Raw genomic sequence first — 19,616 nt, 5'->3', positions numbered from 1 at the left:
TCCAGTTATAATATGATGAGGACGATGCGATGAACTGAGGACTCAAAAACAAGCCTAAACTAACCTAACCCCTGAAAACTAACCTAGGACCCGGTTCTAACTTAGGTTCCCACCCGGGACGATTTCTCTGGGGACGATTTTTTTGTATCCGGGGGGGGATATGTTTATTAGACGAAAAGAAAAAAAATGGAGGAAAAGTCAGCCAAACGTATCCCGGGAATTACAGGAGCGCCGTTATGAACACCTGAGGGAACGGATCATAGTTGATAAAGTGCTATTTCGTAATTTGTTTAAATTACGATACGGGACTTTTAAATTAACATTCATGATAATGCATAGTAAAACCATCGAACAAGACACATAAATGCAGTTACACCTGCTGCACCGCTTGCATTGTTCCGATTACATCTGTTCTTCCTGTTCCTCTCTCGCAAAGTTTGCTGAACACAGATAACGCGGCAAGATGAGGAAGCGATTCTCCAACAACAAATAAATCTCGACTATGACACGAGGTGATTCATCACTGGTGATTTTCCAAGGTCCTGCTACCTTCTACGTATTTCTGGCAGATATGTTGGAAAAATGGTAGCCACGTTCTTTTATAAAAGGGAGTACTACAGAATACTGAACGCGATGAGACATTACCTTCTGTATTCGTACCAATGAAATGAAACGCATATGCCCACTATCCTGAGGCTCTGACTTCACGCTCGCTAAACGTGGGCATCGTCGGACCGTCGGACATAGTTCCCAACTCAACCAGGACAATGATGTTGTAGTTGTTCTCTAATACTTTCTATGATGATGAACCGTGTTTTCAGCAGAAGTGGAGTTGTAAAAGCAATGAAACAACTGAATTAGTGGGTGTAGAGCTTTTATAACCCATAAACATCAGCCCAGAAAAAGATGTAAGGGCAATTGTAACACCTGTGTCTGAAGGACAGTGGAAAAATACAAGCATCCAGCGAACTATATCGCTAGCGAACTAATGCAGCGAACTCTATCCATTTTGTGTTGCTCGTTGAACAGAATGTAGATTTAATTATTCATTAACACATGCAAAAAGGAAAAAAAAGAACCCTGTCTCTCCCAATTTTAACAGATCCACAAAGCGAACGACAGCGATCGGTCGGCTGTCTAGATTTCAGTCCTTACTTGCACCTGTATTTCAGGGGCTTTTAATGCACAATTATCCACACTTTACCCACAACCCACTTTCTTTTCGTAGTAAATATGTTGTAGATTATCGTTTTTCCTCTTTGCTGGCTAGTCTATTTGCAATACAATAATAATACAATAGCCACAAAACTTTTTTGTAATCTACACCATCCCATTCAGTGGTCATTCACTGGAGTGCTCACCCTGTCTCTCTTTGGCCTTTCCATTTTCAGCCTTCTTATTTTCGGCCTTCTGACAGTTCGCCGTTATGATTTTTCGGGCTTTTGGCTTTCGGCATTCTGATAGTTCGGTGTTATGATTTTCGGCCTTTTGATAGGCTCAATACTTACACTCAATCAGTCTAAATAAATGCATTGCATTTAGCAGTAGCTATTTAAAAAAGAAAGAAAGAAAAAGGAGAAGGAAGCTCCTAGAAGACCTTGAACTCAGTCTTTATGTATAAATGAACAAGATAAAATGAAAGGAACTTGACGCGCGAGGAGGTCTCTGAGCATAAATTCCGTGTCATGATGCGCTGATTATTACCCAGAAACTTCAGTACTATATTTTTAGACACTCCTTGATTTTCACAGGGTACTTCACATTACATCAGACCTTTCATTCAGCGTAGAGTCACTAGTTCAGCGGAGAATTCCCAGTGACCCCGTGCTTTTCCTTATCTTCGTCAGAAGGCCTCCCTTTGTTCGCGGTTCAAAGACAGACGGGTACAGGTTTTGGGTCATCCAACGCGCAACCAGCAAGGCGTGTCGAAAGATGGAAAATCCAGGGAACCAGTACCAGAAAATTGGGCCTATCTCAAAATAAAGTGGTCGACGTCCCCGCTGAAAATAAACTACTGTAAATAAATGTTATCTGGCTATTTGTGCATGGAAACTGCGAAAGCCCACTCTGACTAACCTGAACGTGAAAATGCAAACACCAAACTTTTACCAACCTAATAATCAACTAACTAACGTGCTGTTCCCTTGCGTCCGCCTCACTAAGCCTACAAAAATGTGGATCTCGTTCGCTAAAATGACTTGGACAGACATCGAAATTTGTTAAGTTTGTGTGGTAGATAGTGATGTCGGACTTTTAACCACGGCATATCATCGTACGAAGCAATCGAGCGTTGTCGTTGGTTTTCCTTGTTTCACGGACGTGAGTTTGGGTTCCGGAAAAGACAGTGGTCATTGCGTGGGCGAAAATAGTTGTGCAGCGGTCACTTGATCGACTTTTCTTATAGACCTCTACCTGTTTGTAAACAAATGACGTCATAATGTTTGACAGCGCCACGAGTTTGGTAGAGTTGAACTACGTTCAAAGCTAGTGGCGAACAAGGTCGCGCCCGAAAGCCGCGGTCTTGGGGGGATTACGATGGTCTGTGAAAGGGACGCGACCTTCGGTCCTACTTTTCTTTCAGCGAACAATAGCCCATTCGTGGAACCCAGCTCTCTCCTTCCGATCTGTTTCGGTTTCGGTCTGTCTACCAACGTCATGATGACGTTTGTCGGGTAGCGGTTTATTGGTTCTCGTGGAGCGTTGATGAAAAAAAGAAGAAAATAATAAAGATAAACATAAAAATAAATCGATCAATAAAAGAAAGAAAGAAAGAAAGAAAGAAAGAGAAGAACAAAGAAAGTTGCAGTTCTAAATGCCGTTATCCTAAGGAACATTTATCTGTGTGTAATACGCTTGCTCACTGTTTCAACATTGCGTTGAAACAGTGTTGAAACAACAGCTACGTTGCTAGACCCTACACAACACAGTGAAGTGACAAAGGCACTTGTTCAGTTCCCGCGAGTCTGCGGCCTTCTGGGTGAACCGTGATCAATTTCGTGTTTATTTTCCTTTTGTGTTTGTTACGTTTTTGTTTTCTTATTTTGATTTGTTTCTTCCTTTCTTTATTTATTTTTTCTTAGCCGGGACTAACAAGCCGCCGTAGCGCAGGCTAACCTTTGAGAGAAGGGAGTCACTGAAAAGGTTAGCCAGCTGTAGGACTCGAACCCACATTTTCTGGGTTATCGGTCCAGGGCTTCGTGTGTTTGTCCCTTATTCAGAGGCTCATATTTCCGCCCTTTTTCTTTGTTAGCGGACTGAGTTCCCGCAGAATCGAAAGACATAATCGACATGCATAAAAGGCATAATCGAAATTTCGTACCGTATTGTGCATAGTAACATATTCCCAAGTTGGAAGATTAATTTCTAATCCAGAAGTGTGAATCGTAAAAGATGGGATCGTCAGTAGGGTTGCGGACGGTTCCTCATTGGAAACACCCCATCTCATCGTCGTCATTTATTGTTGTTGTTGTTGTCCTCATTGGACAATTCAATGCTAAGATGCAACAAACAGTAAAAGGATATATACAGTAATAGAATAATAATGAACAGCAAGCTTAGGCATATCAGGCACTGGAAAATGCTTATTATGATTTCTCACAAGTGATACATCACATTACTGTGCTTCATACAACGGAGATGCTGAGGCTAGATTCCAAACATCTTGGATCCAGGACAATTGCTCACCACAGAACCGCTGAAGCCGGACAATTGCTCACCTCCTCTTTTACCGCACATATATAATTTTCTTTCGCGTTTTTATGTGATGGGATTTTATTTATCGTTTATGATGCTCAGATACCTGACTTTTTATTTGTTAGCTGAACTTGGGTGTACCTCAAAATAAAGTGATCGGAATCCCCATTTCAAAACAAACTACTGTAAATAAATGCTATCTGACTATACAATGCACAGTCGCGCGCGGAAAACTGCCAACAGCGAATTTAGACTAACCTGGACATAGCGGTGCGAACACTGAATTTGGACCAACCTAATAATAAACTAACCACCGTGCTATTCAGTTGTCTCCGCCCTACTAAGTCTAATGGGCGCTAAACTGTGGCTTTCGTTCGCTAACCCGACTTGGACAGATATAGAAAATTCGTTAATTTTAGTTGTTAAATAATGATGTGATTTTAAATCTTCCCCGCCTCTTGTCTTGGAAGATCCTGGTGACGCAGGCATGAGCGTACCGAGAGGGGGACAAGGTCACTTTGTAAAATTGTGAACTCATGATTCTTTTCTCAGAGTTGTCATAATATGAACGTATGAACACCCACACAGTCCGCAGCGTGCGTCCCCAGAGAAGGAGGTGACGTGGTTGCACGCTTTGCCACGGTTTGCCTAGGTTTTTGCCACCTCCTGATGTGAATGTTGTGTAACGTAAGTTTAATTATCTAAATTTTTGCGAGCTGAAGTCGGAAATTTGCCAAGTAAACATTTACCCCACCAATGTGAAGAGTGTGTCTAATTTACTTAAATTAATGATAACTGACAGGGACATTCAGGGGATATCCCATCAGAAAAAAAAAAGTGCAATCCTTGTCAGTCCGACGAAAAGAGGTTGGAAACCCAGCCCATACCTTCAACGCGGAACGAGATAACACAGGTATGGCTTATCGCGTCCGACTTTCACTGGGATCGCACTTTCCCTCTCCGAATTTCAGGAACTGTCACTTTTTCTACTACTTTTTCTACTACACTTTTCACTCTGTGGGCTGGGTTTGGAACCTCCTTTCGTCGGACTGACAGCGATTGCGCTCAAAAAGTCGTCGCGTGTTATGGTTCGGTGCTACGAAAAGCATGATGTTCCGCTATTTTTTCTGATTGGATATCTCGCGAATATGACTGTCAATTATCATGAACTTCGCACGCTCTTCATATTGATGGGGTAAAAAAGTGACATTTACTTGTGAAATTTCCGAGTTCAGTTTGCAAATATTTACATAATTAAACTCACCATACATGACATTCACACCAGCAGTTGGCTAAAAAAAATAAGAACAAATGCCGTGGACCGCATGATTCTAGGCGGCGTAGTTTTTTTTATTATAATTCAATGACACGTTTTCTGGGACACCCTGTATGTGCCTTCAACATTGTAATACACGCACGTAAAATTAGTTTATTATTATTATTAAGCGTGTATTACACATCTGTAACACATCTGTAACGCTGCAATTTGTTCAGATTCCAGCGCTAGATCTGGCATGCTGATTACTATCTGCAGTTCTGCTATCTATGACTTTACGTGAAAAAACTTGTGGCTTTGTGCGTGTGCTCATAATTATGTGTAAATTGGTGAGTCTCTACGGCCTACTATAACCCGCGAACCCTGATTGCCGAAGTAGCAAAGTGTGACTTTGCGAAACATTCGATTGAGAGAGATGTCGGCCCAGGACGCACAATCTCCACGGGACAGCATGAAAACAGACATGTATCATCACGGGAGCTAGAAACGGCAGTGTAACAAGAACTCAAAATTTAACTTTCACTCCGCAGTCAGCTAGAGACATTTTGTCCGGGGACGATGATTCCTCATTGCGTGGGCACAAATAATGGTGCAGCAGTCGTTTCATCGATTATTCTTATTGGTTCACCTGGAGCGTTGATGAAAAAATAAAGTAGAATAAAAATTAAAAATCAATAAAAGAAAGAAAGAGAAGAACAAAGAAAGCTGCAGTTGTAAATGCCGTTATCCTAAGGAACATTTTTCTCTGTGTAATCCGCTTGCTCGTAAACCTCTTGTCTTTCATCCCTAATACCCAACCCTTTTTCAAGTAATCATTGATGTCAAATAATAAACATTCTTGACAAATAAATCACTCAAATGAATAAATGACATCTTTGGACGACGCTCCAGTATGGTATTTCTTATTGTAGGTCAGTTACAGACCTCGCAGTTGCTGTCTCATACTTTCGACGTCCATGAACCGTATCTTCAGCAAAAGGGGAGTTATACGGGCCATGAAACAGTGAAAAAATGAGTGTACAGCTTTCATAGAACATAAACATCGACACAGAAAAGATGCCGGGGACAACTGCAAAACTCGTGTCTGGCCAACTGTAGAAAAATACCCGCATCTGGAGAACGACATCACTAGCGAACTTTAGCTTTTTCTTTACATTACGCGGGCCGCGACAATGCTGTCTCAGCCGATAATCCCTTTACGAGCAGCTAAGTAAGCTTTTGTTCTGGTCTCCAAGGCCATGCCATAAGTCAGCGGCCCATGAAAGTAAAGAGAAGAGGAACCACCAGGGGGTACGGTGTGCACGCACATGCTTAATCGGCGGAAGGATACGGTCTGCGCGGTTTTGCTTTCGCATCACCAGATGGCAACACAGAATGACGTGTTTCAGACGTGTTTCGCTGGGCTTCGGCGGCTGTTTACGCGTACTCACATTTCATGCTTTTTTATAAAAGCTAAGAGTGGTAGGCATATAAATTTGGTGTCTATCGATTCCTGAAATGTTTCGAGAGAAAGCAAATGGAAAGTTTTTTTCGATAAAACCTGTTCAAAGAGGGAGGAGAAAAATTGTGTATTTTTTTCGCATTCGTGACGTCGCGGTAAAATACATACGACATGTATGAGAAATCTAGTAGCGTAAGTATCTTCATATCGTCTTCCTCTTTATGATGAAACCACCCGCGTCAAAATCTGCACGGTGGTTACCGAGAAAAAGCATAAAAACTGCTCCATACGAAATACATTGGGACGGAGAGCTGGTATGCCCTCTTAACCGGCGAACGCGCGACTCCCACTTGGCCTCGTTCTCATGTTGACAGATGGCGAAGCCGTTGGTTAGATTGGCGTGCCATGGCAGAAGCCTTGCAGCAGGCGAAATAACTGTAGCTACACTCCTGTCTAAGCCTCGTTCAGCCGTTGTTTAGATTGGTGTGCAAGGGCAGAAGTTTTGCGACACTCGAAACGACGGTAACGCTGCGCCATCTCTTAGGCGAGAGCAGAGGCTTGGGAAATGCCTGCCCTCCACATCCTCCTATTGGCCTGCATCCAGGAGGAGGAGCCTCCCCGCTCTTGGTCAGCAAACGCAAGGATAGTCGTTTTTTCTTGTTGCCAAGATTTCCTAGTTTGTTTGTAGACCATTAGTAGACACAAAAAAGTCAAGCAGCCACTATGATTTAGTTTTCCAAAATAATGAAAAAAGCTACACATGAGCACAAAAGCAGTAAGAGGTGAATGCATCCCCATTAATACAGGTACAGCATACCCAGGAATAAATACAGGCCACAACAGCTAAGTAGAGGATCAGTAGTAACACTAACCTTAACCTGACCCGTTATCTCAGTGGCTAACAGAATGCATGAACTTACCCTGTTGGCAAGAAAGCTCACTGTCAAGGGTCTGCAGTAGCTTCTTCTGTCGTTCCACCAGTACCTGATGCATCTCCTTCTGTAGACCCTCAGCCATCTCTAATAGCTCATCAGTGTCATCTCCTTTGTCCTCTTCTCCCTTATCTTTCCTTCTTCTGGGAGACGGGTGCACAGGGGGACACATTTCCCTGTCTGTGGAGCTTTCCCTTTCTTCTACACTGCAGTAGAACTTAGAACTAGGCCTTTTTTTTTCCTTCCCACCCTTTGTCTTCGACCTCTGTACTGAACTGGGAGATGATGATAGTGGTCGGTCGGAGTCACTAGGATGAACTGGAGAGTCCACATCGGCAATGTCTCCAGACGCATCACTGTCATCAAACCAACTTGATCGAGATTTCTCACTGTTTCCTTCCAGTGGAGATTCCACTCCTCGCTGCTCTTCTGGTGGGATCTCAAGGCAGTCGTAGAAGGTGCTACCAGACACTCGTTTCTCATGCGCTACTTGCAGGGGTACGGAATTCTTGTCCACTCCCTTCTGAGATTTACTTTCAATGTGAATGACATTGTCAGCAGACTGTGTTGCCTCCACCCCATCATTTTCATGTGTCTTTTGTAGCTCTGTCCCCTGCTCTGTAATACGCTTCTTGCTAGGATATTCATTGATGGCAGGCTTCGGGTTTGTCGTATCTTCAAACGCGGGATCAGTGAGCTCCTTACAGGATTTTGGTTGTTCACTTTTGGAAGATCGTCTTTCAAGCGATCCACTTTCAGAAGATGCTTTTGTTCTCCCTCTGGGTGGTGGTGGGGGTGCAGGAAGTGGTCGGAACCGCATTTGATTGGGATTAGGGCACAGAGGCTCTTTACATTTCGACTTGCAATCTTCTGACACCTCATTCATATACAGAGTGCGTACTTCCTGTGGTGTTAGAGGAGATTCCACAACCATAACAAATGTTTCCGTTAATGTTGCAGCTACGTTGTCAGCTTCAAGTGTATCCCGATAGGCCTTTTTCTTGAGAATGTCTGCTTCAGATAAGGAATGGCTCCTCCGTGGCAAATCCACCCGTGTCCTTACTGACTCTACTGTTCTTGAACGTGTCCTTCGCTTCAATCGCGGTGGTGGCTTCGGAGGCATTTTGTAGTTCTCTGTAACAACTGCAGTACAAACATATTCACTTGGTGGCAAAAATTTGTGTGCTGTTTCTTTCACTAGCATATTCAGTGAGTTTTCAATCGAAGCCACATCTTCGTGGACTTGATGTTGTGTTGATAACATCTGATCAAGGTGCTCAATTACATTTTTGGTACGGTAGTCAGTCAGGTCATCAGTCTGGCTGCAATCGTCTATCGTGGTGATATGTGGAACGTGTGGCTTCAACTTTGGCGGTGGAGGTCTCGGAGGTGGTGTTCTTTTCTTCTTTGCCACTACTTTTTCAGGTTCTGGGTCTGCTGATGATAAATGTTTTGCGTTCACTACACTCTCAGTCTCGCTATTTCTATATTCGGCTTTTACTTGACATGTACTGCTATGACAGTCCTGCATGTGTGGTACAGTGTGGAGAGCTTCTCCTGCCGATACTTCCTCTGGACATTGTCCATGTATATCTTGCCGAACTACCATTTTCGAGGGCATGCCCACCAGAACTTCATCCTCAGTCTTTGAAGTTTTAGGAGGAGGTGGCCTTTTAGGTTTTGTTTTGTTCCGTGGTATTGACTGCTGAGCATCTTTTGACACTCCATCCATTAATGGATCATGGCTCTCGCTCTTATTCGTAGTGGAGGGCCCATGTGGTGGAGGTTTCAGATTCTTTAACACAGTTGCTCTTGTGGCTGCACCAGACACTCCATCTCTCAGAACGTGTTCAGGCACAGTCGGCATTGTTAAGTCTCCTGGTGGCGGCTCTATTACTTCATATTCACTTTCATGACTAACATTTGAAGTCACCTTTGTACGTGTTACGTGATGTACACTGGCTGCAGTGGCCTCATTGGCTACACGACTTAGGTCCAGATCCTGGTAGTCTGAACTCACCTCACTGATATCCTCGTCGGCAAAACATATGCTATTTGCAGATATTTCATCACCAAAGCTTGCAGGCTGCCAAGGAAGAGAGCGAGTGATATTAGAGTGAGAGGATGTGAGGCCACTAGGCTTGGGCGGCTTGGGCGGCTTTGTCAGGTGAGAAGAAAATTCCTTGGCCTTGCGTTGGATAAGGTTAGAAAAGCGTGTGCAGCAAGCCTCATCACCAGACTCCAGGCTCTCCCTGAGTGACCTGTGTGCCACAGTAAAGAATACTTGTTATAAACAAGTGTCCATGCATTTCAGTTAAGGGGCAACAAGTAAGCTCATGGTAGGTGTTTAGAAACCTTCTCCTTCTAAGAGACAAAACATATTTATAGAAACAGTACTGGTGTGGTTGGCACATTTTGCAAGCAATACAGTCAAACCTTGTTACACACGATGCAACGAAATTTCCAGAACAAAAACAGATAATTGAAACTTCATAGCAGGGTGCTTAGGAAAACAACGTATTTCAACCTCCACTAGAACAAAAGCATTTTAAGCCAACACCATGAAACAATGAATGAAAAAGCCCCAAAGCAGCATTTACTTCTTCTCAGTCGCCTGAACCAAGGTCAAGGAAACAAGTAAAAGATGCAGGCCCATGCTGCTCAGGGGTGGATTTAAAGGAGTAGAGAGGGCCATCCAAAAAAAATTCAGATTAAGACATCTGATGAAAGTGTGTGTGTCATTATATCGAATAGCGCGAAAGGTTTTGATGTGTGGAATCTGTTTCCCAGAAAAAAACTCACATAAACATAGCTCCGCGCCTTCACCCTTAACTCGCCACTCCAGCTATAACGAGGATGAGGAGGTATGATGGCACGTCACCGATGACGGCATAAGGAGACTCGTTCTGGTCTGCCGGTCAGTGGGGGTCAGCGCCTTGTCCCTTTGCCGCCGTAAACCTGTTTTGCCAGTTTTCCCGGAAAATTGGGGATAGAAGGAGCGGCCGAAGCATTACCGAGCAAGGAGAAAGGCTTTATCAGAACCCCGAACAGCCGAGTAGCAGACGACAGCGGAGTAGCAGACGACATTTCTCTAGGCCAATCAGCGAGCGTTCTCCTTATAGCGTCAGCGCGAGGTTCCAGGCAGGTCACACGCTGGTACTGCTCTTCACCACCATTGCGCACGGTCGCTTTTTGCAGCGTATTTTAAATTCAATTTCTGCGATAATTATGACTCGGTGGTGTAAATTACTTCGCATGGGGCATCTTACTGGCCTACTTAACAGTTTTATAGGAAGAAAACTGGATGTTAAAAATGACTTCTGTGCTACTTTAAGGGTCTGTCATGGGGGGGGGGGGGGGGCGGTCTTAAGGAAATTTTGTGCTTTGCGGCACAGCATCATCCAGGAGATAGGGCTTTTACATAGGGAACACAGCCGTACGGAAGAGGCGGCCACCAATACTGGCAGTAGAGGATGCTATGTTCCACATCTCATGTTCATGTAAAACATGAGAAACACTTTTTTTTTTTGCCACCTGAAAACCTGCTTTTCCATCCAATATTGCCCAATTTTACCATCTTAAGGCTGCTGAAATAACAACCGAATTTTACCCGATTTTCAAAATCATAAAACCCGAAAACACAGGGCTCTACGTACCAACAAGCCCAGTCAGATGTTTCAAGTAACTACTGCTCATTCCCACATGATTTTTTAACTGCAATGATGATACTTCTATTCAATGGAAATATGACTCAGCTATGCACAAAAGGGCTAACCCGAAACCCAGAAAAAAAATGCTATTCTGGGCAAACCATAACTGAACAAAAACCTTAACTCCCCTTCTTGTTTGTCAGTTTATACAATGAATTTTCCTCTCTCCCTCCCCCATTATGCGCTTCAACAAAGAACCCCCCCCCACACACACACAAACAGGGTCTGGGTCCGCCCTTGAGTTTGTTGTTCGACACCCTGATTCCAGATATGTGCATAATCTTCACCTTTAGATGTCATCTCACTTGCCCAATAACTTAAAGGGACCACAAAAGGATATCTGACAAGCCTACGGTCATTTTTAATGTTTTCCTGTTTTTTCTTCTTCCGTGTTAGCACTGCGAAGCAACTGTGGCTATGAGCGGCGTATAGACGTGGACAGATGGAGAGAGGACAGCAGGAAGGAGTGGGGGACAGGTGATTAGTATGCATTCTGGGGGAACTTTGCAGACATTCCTCTGGAAAGTCTTCGGAAAACTCAGAGAAAATTTGTTCCTCTGTACTAAAGCTTTCACCCTGTGAAGTATGAGGTTGAAAATCATACAAAGAGCAAGAATATTATATATTAAACACGGCAGTGAACAGCGGCTGCTACGACCTGCCTGCAAGGCGAACTGGCCATGACATCGTACACAGAGGATGTTGCCGACTCACGGACGGTCTTTTGCGAGCAAATTGCAAAATTTGCAACAAGCTTGCAAATTTTGCCATAAATATGTTTTAACTTGACCTAGAGCTAAGATTGTATCTAATCTTTGACACAGAATCATACCAGAAGTGCAATATTGCCGTTGATTGTCAGCATGGTGACTAGAGTACGTTTTCCTCTCTGGGCTGCTGCTTCGTTGTTCGACGTTGATAAGGATGACGACGCGTGTGCAGCTATGACTGATGACGGTGTGATTGCTACTGTTGCCTCCGATGATGTGCAGCAAGACGGTGCCGATGACGCCAGTGAGAAACAAGGCTCCGACATTGACACTTTGCGACCACACTGACATTCTTCGAGCAGCGCAACAGCGCGGCTCAACTCTATGCACTTAACAAAAGTTTGCAGGAATCGAGTGCCTACACTACTATGTAACGGCTGTCATTGTCAAGATTTCTGTGTTTTAATTAAACCTTGCTCTGTAGGACGTTTCATTTATCCGGATGCTCTGGTATCCGGACGATTTCGCCGGGAACGGCACCGTCTGGATAAACGGGGGTCGACTGTACCCACCCTTTTTGCAATGGTCAAGCTGAATGCTTCAATGGGGTAGACTTTCTACTTCTACTATACATGGTGATGCTTTTAATGATATACTGAGTTTCCTGGCGGAGCTCATCCATTTAGCGAGCCTCGTTTTAGCGAACCTCTTTTTAGGTGTTTCTTCTTAGAGAGTCACGTTTTAGAGAATAACGATTCCGGGAAAATGGCAGTGGGTTACGTTTTTCTTTAACTCATTGCTATGGGGTTTTGAAAGTCGGTTTAGAGAAAGACGTTCTTAGCGAAGTGGCCTAAACTTTGCAATGGCTTCGGTTTTGCTTCTTTCCACTGTTAAAACATGCGAGAATGTATACTTTACTTTATTTATTTATGATAAATAAATAAATAAAATGTATACTTGTTTATGGGATTCCTAAGAGTTGTGAACTGAGGCTATGATGATGCAAGGTTGTGGTAGCTGCTACCATCTTCTTAATGAAAGGTGTGTTAAAGTGAAAAGTTTGTTTTGCCACGACATTAATAGCTTGCACGAGGGACTCGGATTCCCAAAGCAGAGTGGGTTACGCACAATATAATTTGGAGCACATCTGTCCCCCAGTTTTCCACATTCGCTGGACGACTGAATTTGACATGTGCTGCGCTCTACCAGCCGATCGTCTTGTTTTTTCTTTTGACGGGCAAGGGGTGCGGCGGTCGTTTCACAACCTGTATTCTGGACATTGTTTGGAAGGTGCCTCAGCATTTGCTTGCAGAGTGAAATGTATGTATACACAAGCAGCACACATAGACGGTGATCCCTTTTTGATATAGACGTGCTCTACATTTATGTTATTTTTTTATTTGTGCAAGACTAGTGTATTTGTATTCCCATCTGAGGGGCCTACAACATGAGACCATAATTAAGCTTCTGGATGGAAACCTTAACTAGCAAAGCGTGACGTGCAAGAGGAACTAAAACAAAACATAAGTGAGTATAGTCAGGATTTTTTTACTTGCTCCGTCTCAGAGGTTTCATATTGATATAAATGTCTCTTCTTTTTCTGGCACCAGTTTTTGCACTATGACATCATAGAATGGCACCTGTTATGAAACTAAAGTATAGTGTGTTCGTCAACCAGCACTTCCTTATCCATCCTTTAGAAAACGTTGGTGCTTGGAGGCGCTTTAATTATGAAGTGGGAGTCTGAGTATACGAAGATGCGCCAGCACCATCCCATTGTCTCGAAATTGTTGTGAGACAAATCTACAAAACAGTGGCCACAGTGTATTTGCAAAGGCACTACCCGCATCTTTCCACATGAAAAGGTGAGATTCAGCTTGGGTGACACAACCACCAACATTAATCTACGAGTTTCTCTACACGTAAAAAAAGTCAATTTCTTTTTGTTCTTTGTTCATTGACAGTGGTGCTGTCTCCTCCAGAGGCTGAGTCAGAAAGTACATACCAATCTTCAGTGATTGTGTTGCCCTTCTCAACAAGAGTAACGTTTCTCGTGCCTCTTCCGAGTTCTCTTTCACCAGTGCTATTCTCTAGAGACTTGCTTTCATGTTGCTGCTTGTCTGTACTGTCGTTTGATGCCATGCCCTGCTTTGAAGGTGACCTAGAAAACAATACCGTTACATGAACTTTTTTGATATAGATGGATAAGTTTTTTGCGTTATTCCTTTCAACCGCTCATTTGAAATGGTCAAAAGATGCTTCCGTAACAAGGCGAGTGGCGCTTTGTTCTCCTGGTTACTTTGGTCCAGAGTTTGCTGTTTAGGATGAAGCGTGCCAAAATGAGAAACATGTGTTGTTGTTACAATTACGTTCCGATTGCTACATCTCTTATTGTAATAAAAATAGGGAGTGCAATACCATATTTGTTTGATTAGATTTACCATAGGTAGCTGCCATATAAATGACTCCATTTCAATTCTACAAGTTCAAAGAAGGGAAGACTGCAAGTTTGCAGAAGAGAAACTGTCTATGACGGCACCTTTTCGACACAGAACAGCAAGTATTATCAGAGAGGCTCATGATACAAGAAAAATGTGTCGCCCAGGTGCAATGGACCTGCTGGCTGTGTGAGAACCCTCGCTGAAGGTTGAAGACGGAGTGGGTATCTCTGGTCTCAAATAGATCAATCAGTTTAACCGACAGGGTCAATAGAGTGACTACAGGGTCGTTTCAGTAGATGTGACCAGAGCCATACCCAGGGGACATAGCAACAGTCTCAAGGTGTATGAGATTCACCAAAGACAGTCCGGAAGAGCAATCAAGTTTATCAATCTAAGTCTACGTTTGTCAAGTTTAGATTGTCAATCTATCAAGTCTGTCAATATTTAATCGAGGATTTAAAAATCAGCGGATCATTGGCACTGGCAGCAATAAAACGCTATTTTGCCGTTCCACTCAGCATGCAAAGCTCGTGAACATGGGGATTGAAACAATTGGTATATGAAACAAGCCACTGCTGTGACAATAGGACGAGAAACAACAACCTTTATATTTCCTGGGCACTGGGGCAGTGAATGACCGTAGTATTCAAACACTTGCCCAAGCTCCACAAAAGATCGTCTTTGACTCCTGCAGGAGGGGATCATAAAAGGAGGACAAATAGGTTGTCAGCTCTCTTTGCTGATGTTATGATTCACTTTTCCCACGGTTTACTAAGAACGACAAGTTGAAGGACCGCAAGGATTTCGGGTAGATATCGGGTTTTACCCGAATTCTTGAGAACTTGTTCGGGGGGGGAACCATCGTGAAAAATCCGGTTTAACCCGAAAACGAAGAACATCTGAGAACAGCACTCCTAATGATACATTCCTTCCTCTCCTATTTATTGCACTGTATACAGGCTGCCCCAGAAAACGTGTGATTGAATTATAACAAAAAACTACACCACCTAGAATAATGCGGTCAATGGCATTTGTTCTTACTAGGTTTTTGCCACCTCCTGATGTCAATATCATGTAACGTACGTTTAATTATGTCAATTTTTGCAAAATGAAGTTCGGTTCGCAAAAATTTCCATAATAAAACTTACGTCACATGACATTCACATCAGGAGGTGGCAAAAACCTAGTAAGAAGAAATGCCATTAACCGCATGATTCTAGGTGGCGTAGTTTTTTTTACTATAATTCAATGACATGTTTTCTGGGACATCCTCTATATTCCACATATAGGTCAGTTCAATCCCTAGCTGATGAGGGGTATCATGACATGCCTATCATACTCATGAGCAATTTCATCATGGATGATGATGATGATGATGATGATGATGACGATCATGTGTTGGTGTTTACTGGCCACGGAGGAGAAGTAAGGAGACCGAACTCGGCTGGAGAATGACGCCCCAATTCCTCGAGTCTATTGTTGGCCGCACTGCGGCGCTCGCGTTCCCTCCGGTACTAGCTCCGCGAAATCTCCTGCAAGGCAATGCACTGTTTGTCCTCGAATACTCTACTAAGAAGAGTTAAAAACGAGTGTTTGTGTAATAAAAATTAACAACAATTTTTCCAATAATGAGTTAATGTTTTCTGGTCTGCTCCAATCTTGTTCTGCAATTTCTGTTGCCTCGTTTTTGTGTCCTACGTGGAACCTACTCCAAAGGAAGCAAAGGTTGTGCTGAAAAGCCACATTTAAAAGCCACATTTAATTAGGCTCTAGGAATCGGGACCACACTTTTTCAACGGCAGCGCGGCAGAGTTCGGTCTCCTTACTTCTCCTCCGTGTTACTGGCACATGAGCAACCATGGTCATGATGCGTCAAGCAAAGGTGAATTCTGATGAACCTAGTTAAAAATCAACATGATTATGCTAGAAGAGTCAAGTAAATACATGTTGATGAAGACAAACTGATGAACGTTAACGATGTTTGTGTTGGCAATAAAGGTCACGCGTGTCAACTACACAGCACTTCTTGTTCAGCGAAATCAACGAGAAACCATGCTCTCGGTTCTGTCGAGCAGACGGCGGGAGCGCGATGACGGCGAAAGCATATCATCTTCTGCTTTTCCAACGTTTAATTCACGAGTTTTAATCATGAGGAAACGTTCACCGTGGTTTTAATGTGTCGCTGGCATTCATTTTTCTCAGTGGTGAGCACAAACATAAAATAAAATACTCACATAGTTGTCCACATAACTAAGTGGTCGTTTTGTAAAATTCATATGCATGTTGTTGTGATTTGAAAAACAATGATGCTTTTGCACTTTGTCATTCATAACTGAACTCTAAACTGGAGTATTTCAATTGACTGCAAAAAATATGTGTTTTTTGCTAACAGTATTGGGTACCAATCATTCGAGCTCCTTACAATGGCAATCTGGGCTTCTTACCAACAAAGAATAGAACAAACATAAAACAGAAGGATATAGAGGTGTCAAGTGCTGCAAAACGCGTCATAACGGAGAGTAATCACGCTTTGCACACTTCTTTAGACTGTAAATTAGAAGCATAAGCATCTGCCTTCCAATCTAATCGTAAAAAGGTAAAAGCTGAAATACAAAAACGCTGTCAGGTCCACGAGGCAGGTGGTCAGAAGACTTAAACTGTTAGGTGCATCTAAGTTTAATGACGAGCTTTCGTGCACAATCTGCAGATGGCTGAATGGTCCACGATATCACTCAAGGGAAACTGACCAGACTGCTAACACGAAGAGCTGATCACACAGCGCTGAGCAAGGGTAGAGCTGGAGTGCTGGACAAGTGACAGTATCATGTGACCACATGCTTCACAAAATTTGTGTCCTCGTGCAACAGATGGCACTGTGTGCTGGGGTGCGCGCTCATAGTACATTCCCTAGTTGCAAGAAAGAGTGCAGTTTCACCGCCTAGTCTTCTGACTCCGTGGCCACACCTGACTTGTCTCAGTAAGCTCCTCCACACAAAAAAAAAAAAAATGACACAGGATCATTCTTACAAGGTTTTCCCATTTCGGAGAAAAGCATGTGCAGCAGAAGCTCAGTCCGCAGGAACAGAGGCGGGAATCCCACAAAAACGTCCACGCAATTGTGCAGGGAAAGCACCTTGGCCATTAAGTTCTTGTCATTCAAAGACTGTATCAGACGATTGTATAGCACACCAGATAGAGACCTCCTGTTAGACAAGAGCCGGACGAAGTGTCAGCCAGTGCGAAATCATGTGGTGAAGAAAGATGATTTGAGGTACAGTTGAGCCCGTTTATAACGATATTGGCGAGGACACGAAATCCAATCGTTATATCAGAATTATCCTTATATACGAGCTTTCAGCCGTCCGATAAATCGCCAGTCGGGATCACGTCAACGAAGCAGAATGGTACAAGTAGAACGCCGCTGAACGTGCACATTTGATGAGAGTGCGAAAACATTCTATCTAGCTCTAAATTGACATAGCTTTGCGTCGAAAGCTCATATCACATGAGGCTTCACACGTTTTGAGATCGAGGACTTCGTCCATTGCTCGTTATCCAGTGCCGTTGTCATCATCATTCTCACTATCAGAACTGCACTGTCCATTAGAATGCACCTCATCAATGGGTAATTTGTAGGGATGGAACGATATCGATATTCTTATCGATATTACGTATATTTCATATATGTGATGCCATCAAAACTTTTTAAATAACAATATTTATTGATAAAAATATCGATATTCACGTCAATACTACATCGATATAGATATTGGTACGCATACTGAAATCTCAGTAATTTGGCAGCTTCTGTGCACGAACAGTATGTAAAAAAAGGGGCGAGTCATTGAGTTTATTAACTAAATGACATATTTTTTCCTCTCTCCCTCTTGATTTGGTTTTGAGAAAGGGCTGGGGATGGGGAGACTGTTAAACAACAGGATGGTGATATCTCATGTGCATATGTGGTGCACGTAAGGGGCGTATCAGTGTTGATGTTGCAGAATTTGTGAACCGCGTCGAGTTCGAGCAGAGGGCAGCAACGTCAAGCTCTGCTATATTAGACGCGTGTTGTTTTTTTTTCTGTGTATATTACTTTCAGTCATTTTCGATTGAATGTTTCAATCGTGTCAAGGGAAATACTTCAGATGCTGCTTTTTAGAAACAAAGTTGACAAACGAACTGTTCATAAGTCCAGCCCTTTGGCATTCCTTCGACCAGAGTGGTCTCACGATCGATAATTTCGAGGTCAGTTAGTACAGATGAATTATTTGAAATGATAATGTAAAGGTACAGCGAAGTTAAACTTGTAGGCAACTATAGTTTTGCAGTAAGATAAACCACACAAACATATTTTGCCTGATAGTGTCTTCATCACATGCCTCAGCAGTAATACGCATGGAAGATGATAAAACGAGGGAACCTTTTTTGCAGTTGCTCAAGTAATGGTGTGACAGCTTTTCAAATATCGATATATCAATATACAGGGTGTGACAAGATTTCCGGACACATTTCAAAACATTATGACAAATTGTACATAATAACAATTACGAGACAGATTGGCACGAGGCTCTAGTAGAGCAGTTTTGTCAAAAGTTTTATTTGAGCTCACCCTCAATGTTCTACGGTCAATATGATAGGAGTTACAAGCTGCAGAAGATCCGAGCCCATGCATTTTCAATGGCCTATACCGCCATCATAAAGGATACAATCATCAAGAAGAAAGAGTCATCGGAGAGCGCCATGGCTTAGGCGCTCTCTGTTTCATGCTGCATCGGGTGTTAGAGCGCCGCTTCCAAAACCGAAACTGATGTCGAAGATATAATAAAATGATACTAAATATGCTGCCTTTGAGTTTTTATGCTCAGTAAAAAGCATGATACACCATTACAGCTCGAGCACAATGAAGCGATACGTAGAAAATTTGCAGTGTCGCTTGATACTCTTAGCAGACAACACCATGGTCTGCTTCGTACATTTGTCTGCGCTTTCTGACCCGCCCACTACATCTGATGCTGTCGTTATTTTTCGTATAATTGTTTCTTTGTTGTCCATTACAACATTTGAGAAGTATGCAAGGAGGCTCCAATTGTGCACTCGGCTGAACGGAGATCACGTTGAAGTCGCCTCAACGGAATGCATGTATCGTAGTGTTTCCGCAAAACACTGGCGAGCAGGCCGCACGAACTGGACCACGCGACCCGTCAGTTTCGGGATTGAACGTGGCTCTTCAACGCCCGATGCAGCATGAAACGGAGAGCGGCTAAGCCTAATGAAGGCAATATAGGCCATTGAAAATGCATGGGCACGGATTTTCTGCAGCTTGCCACGCTTATCATATTGACGGTAGGACATTGAGGGCGACCGCAAATAAAACTTTTGCCATAACTACAGCACTGTGCCAATTTGTATCGTG

The 19,616-nt window shown here is 43.1% G+C and overlaps 1 protein-coding gene across 4 annotated transcripts in view; it reads right to left on the bottom strand.

Moving 5' to 3' along the window:
- LOC135396527 (FYVE, RhoGEF and PH domain-containing protein 6-like) overlaps positions 1-19,616 on the bottom strand; it is a 164,516-nt gene that overhangs the window by 106,447 nt on the left and 38,453 nt on the right. For all 4 annotated transcript variants that reach the window (XM_064627553.1, XM_064627554.1, XM_064627556.1 and 1 more), the window contains 2 exons: positions 13,768-13,923; positions 7,331-9,603 (listed from right to left, as the gene is read on the bottom strand). In XM_064627553.1, the coding sequence (XP_064483623.1) occupies positions 7,331-9,603; positions 13,768-13,923 (2,429 nt within the window). The remainder of the gene's footprint in view (positions 1-7,330; positions 9,604-13,767; positions 13,924-19,616) is intronic.

Source organism: Ornithodoros turicata, chromosome 6 (genome assembly GCF_037126465.1).
Source record: "Ornithodoros turicata isolate Travis chromosome 6, ASM3712646v1, whole genome shotgun sequence".
Taxonomy (NCBI): domain Eukaryota; kingdom Metazoa; phylum Arthropoda; class Arachnida; order Ixodida; family Argasidae; genus Ornithodoros; species Ornithodoros turicata.
This window is presented reverse-complemented; position numbering and strand designations above follow the sequence as displayed.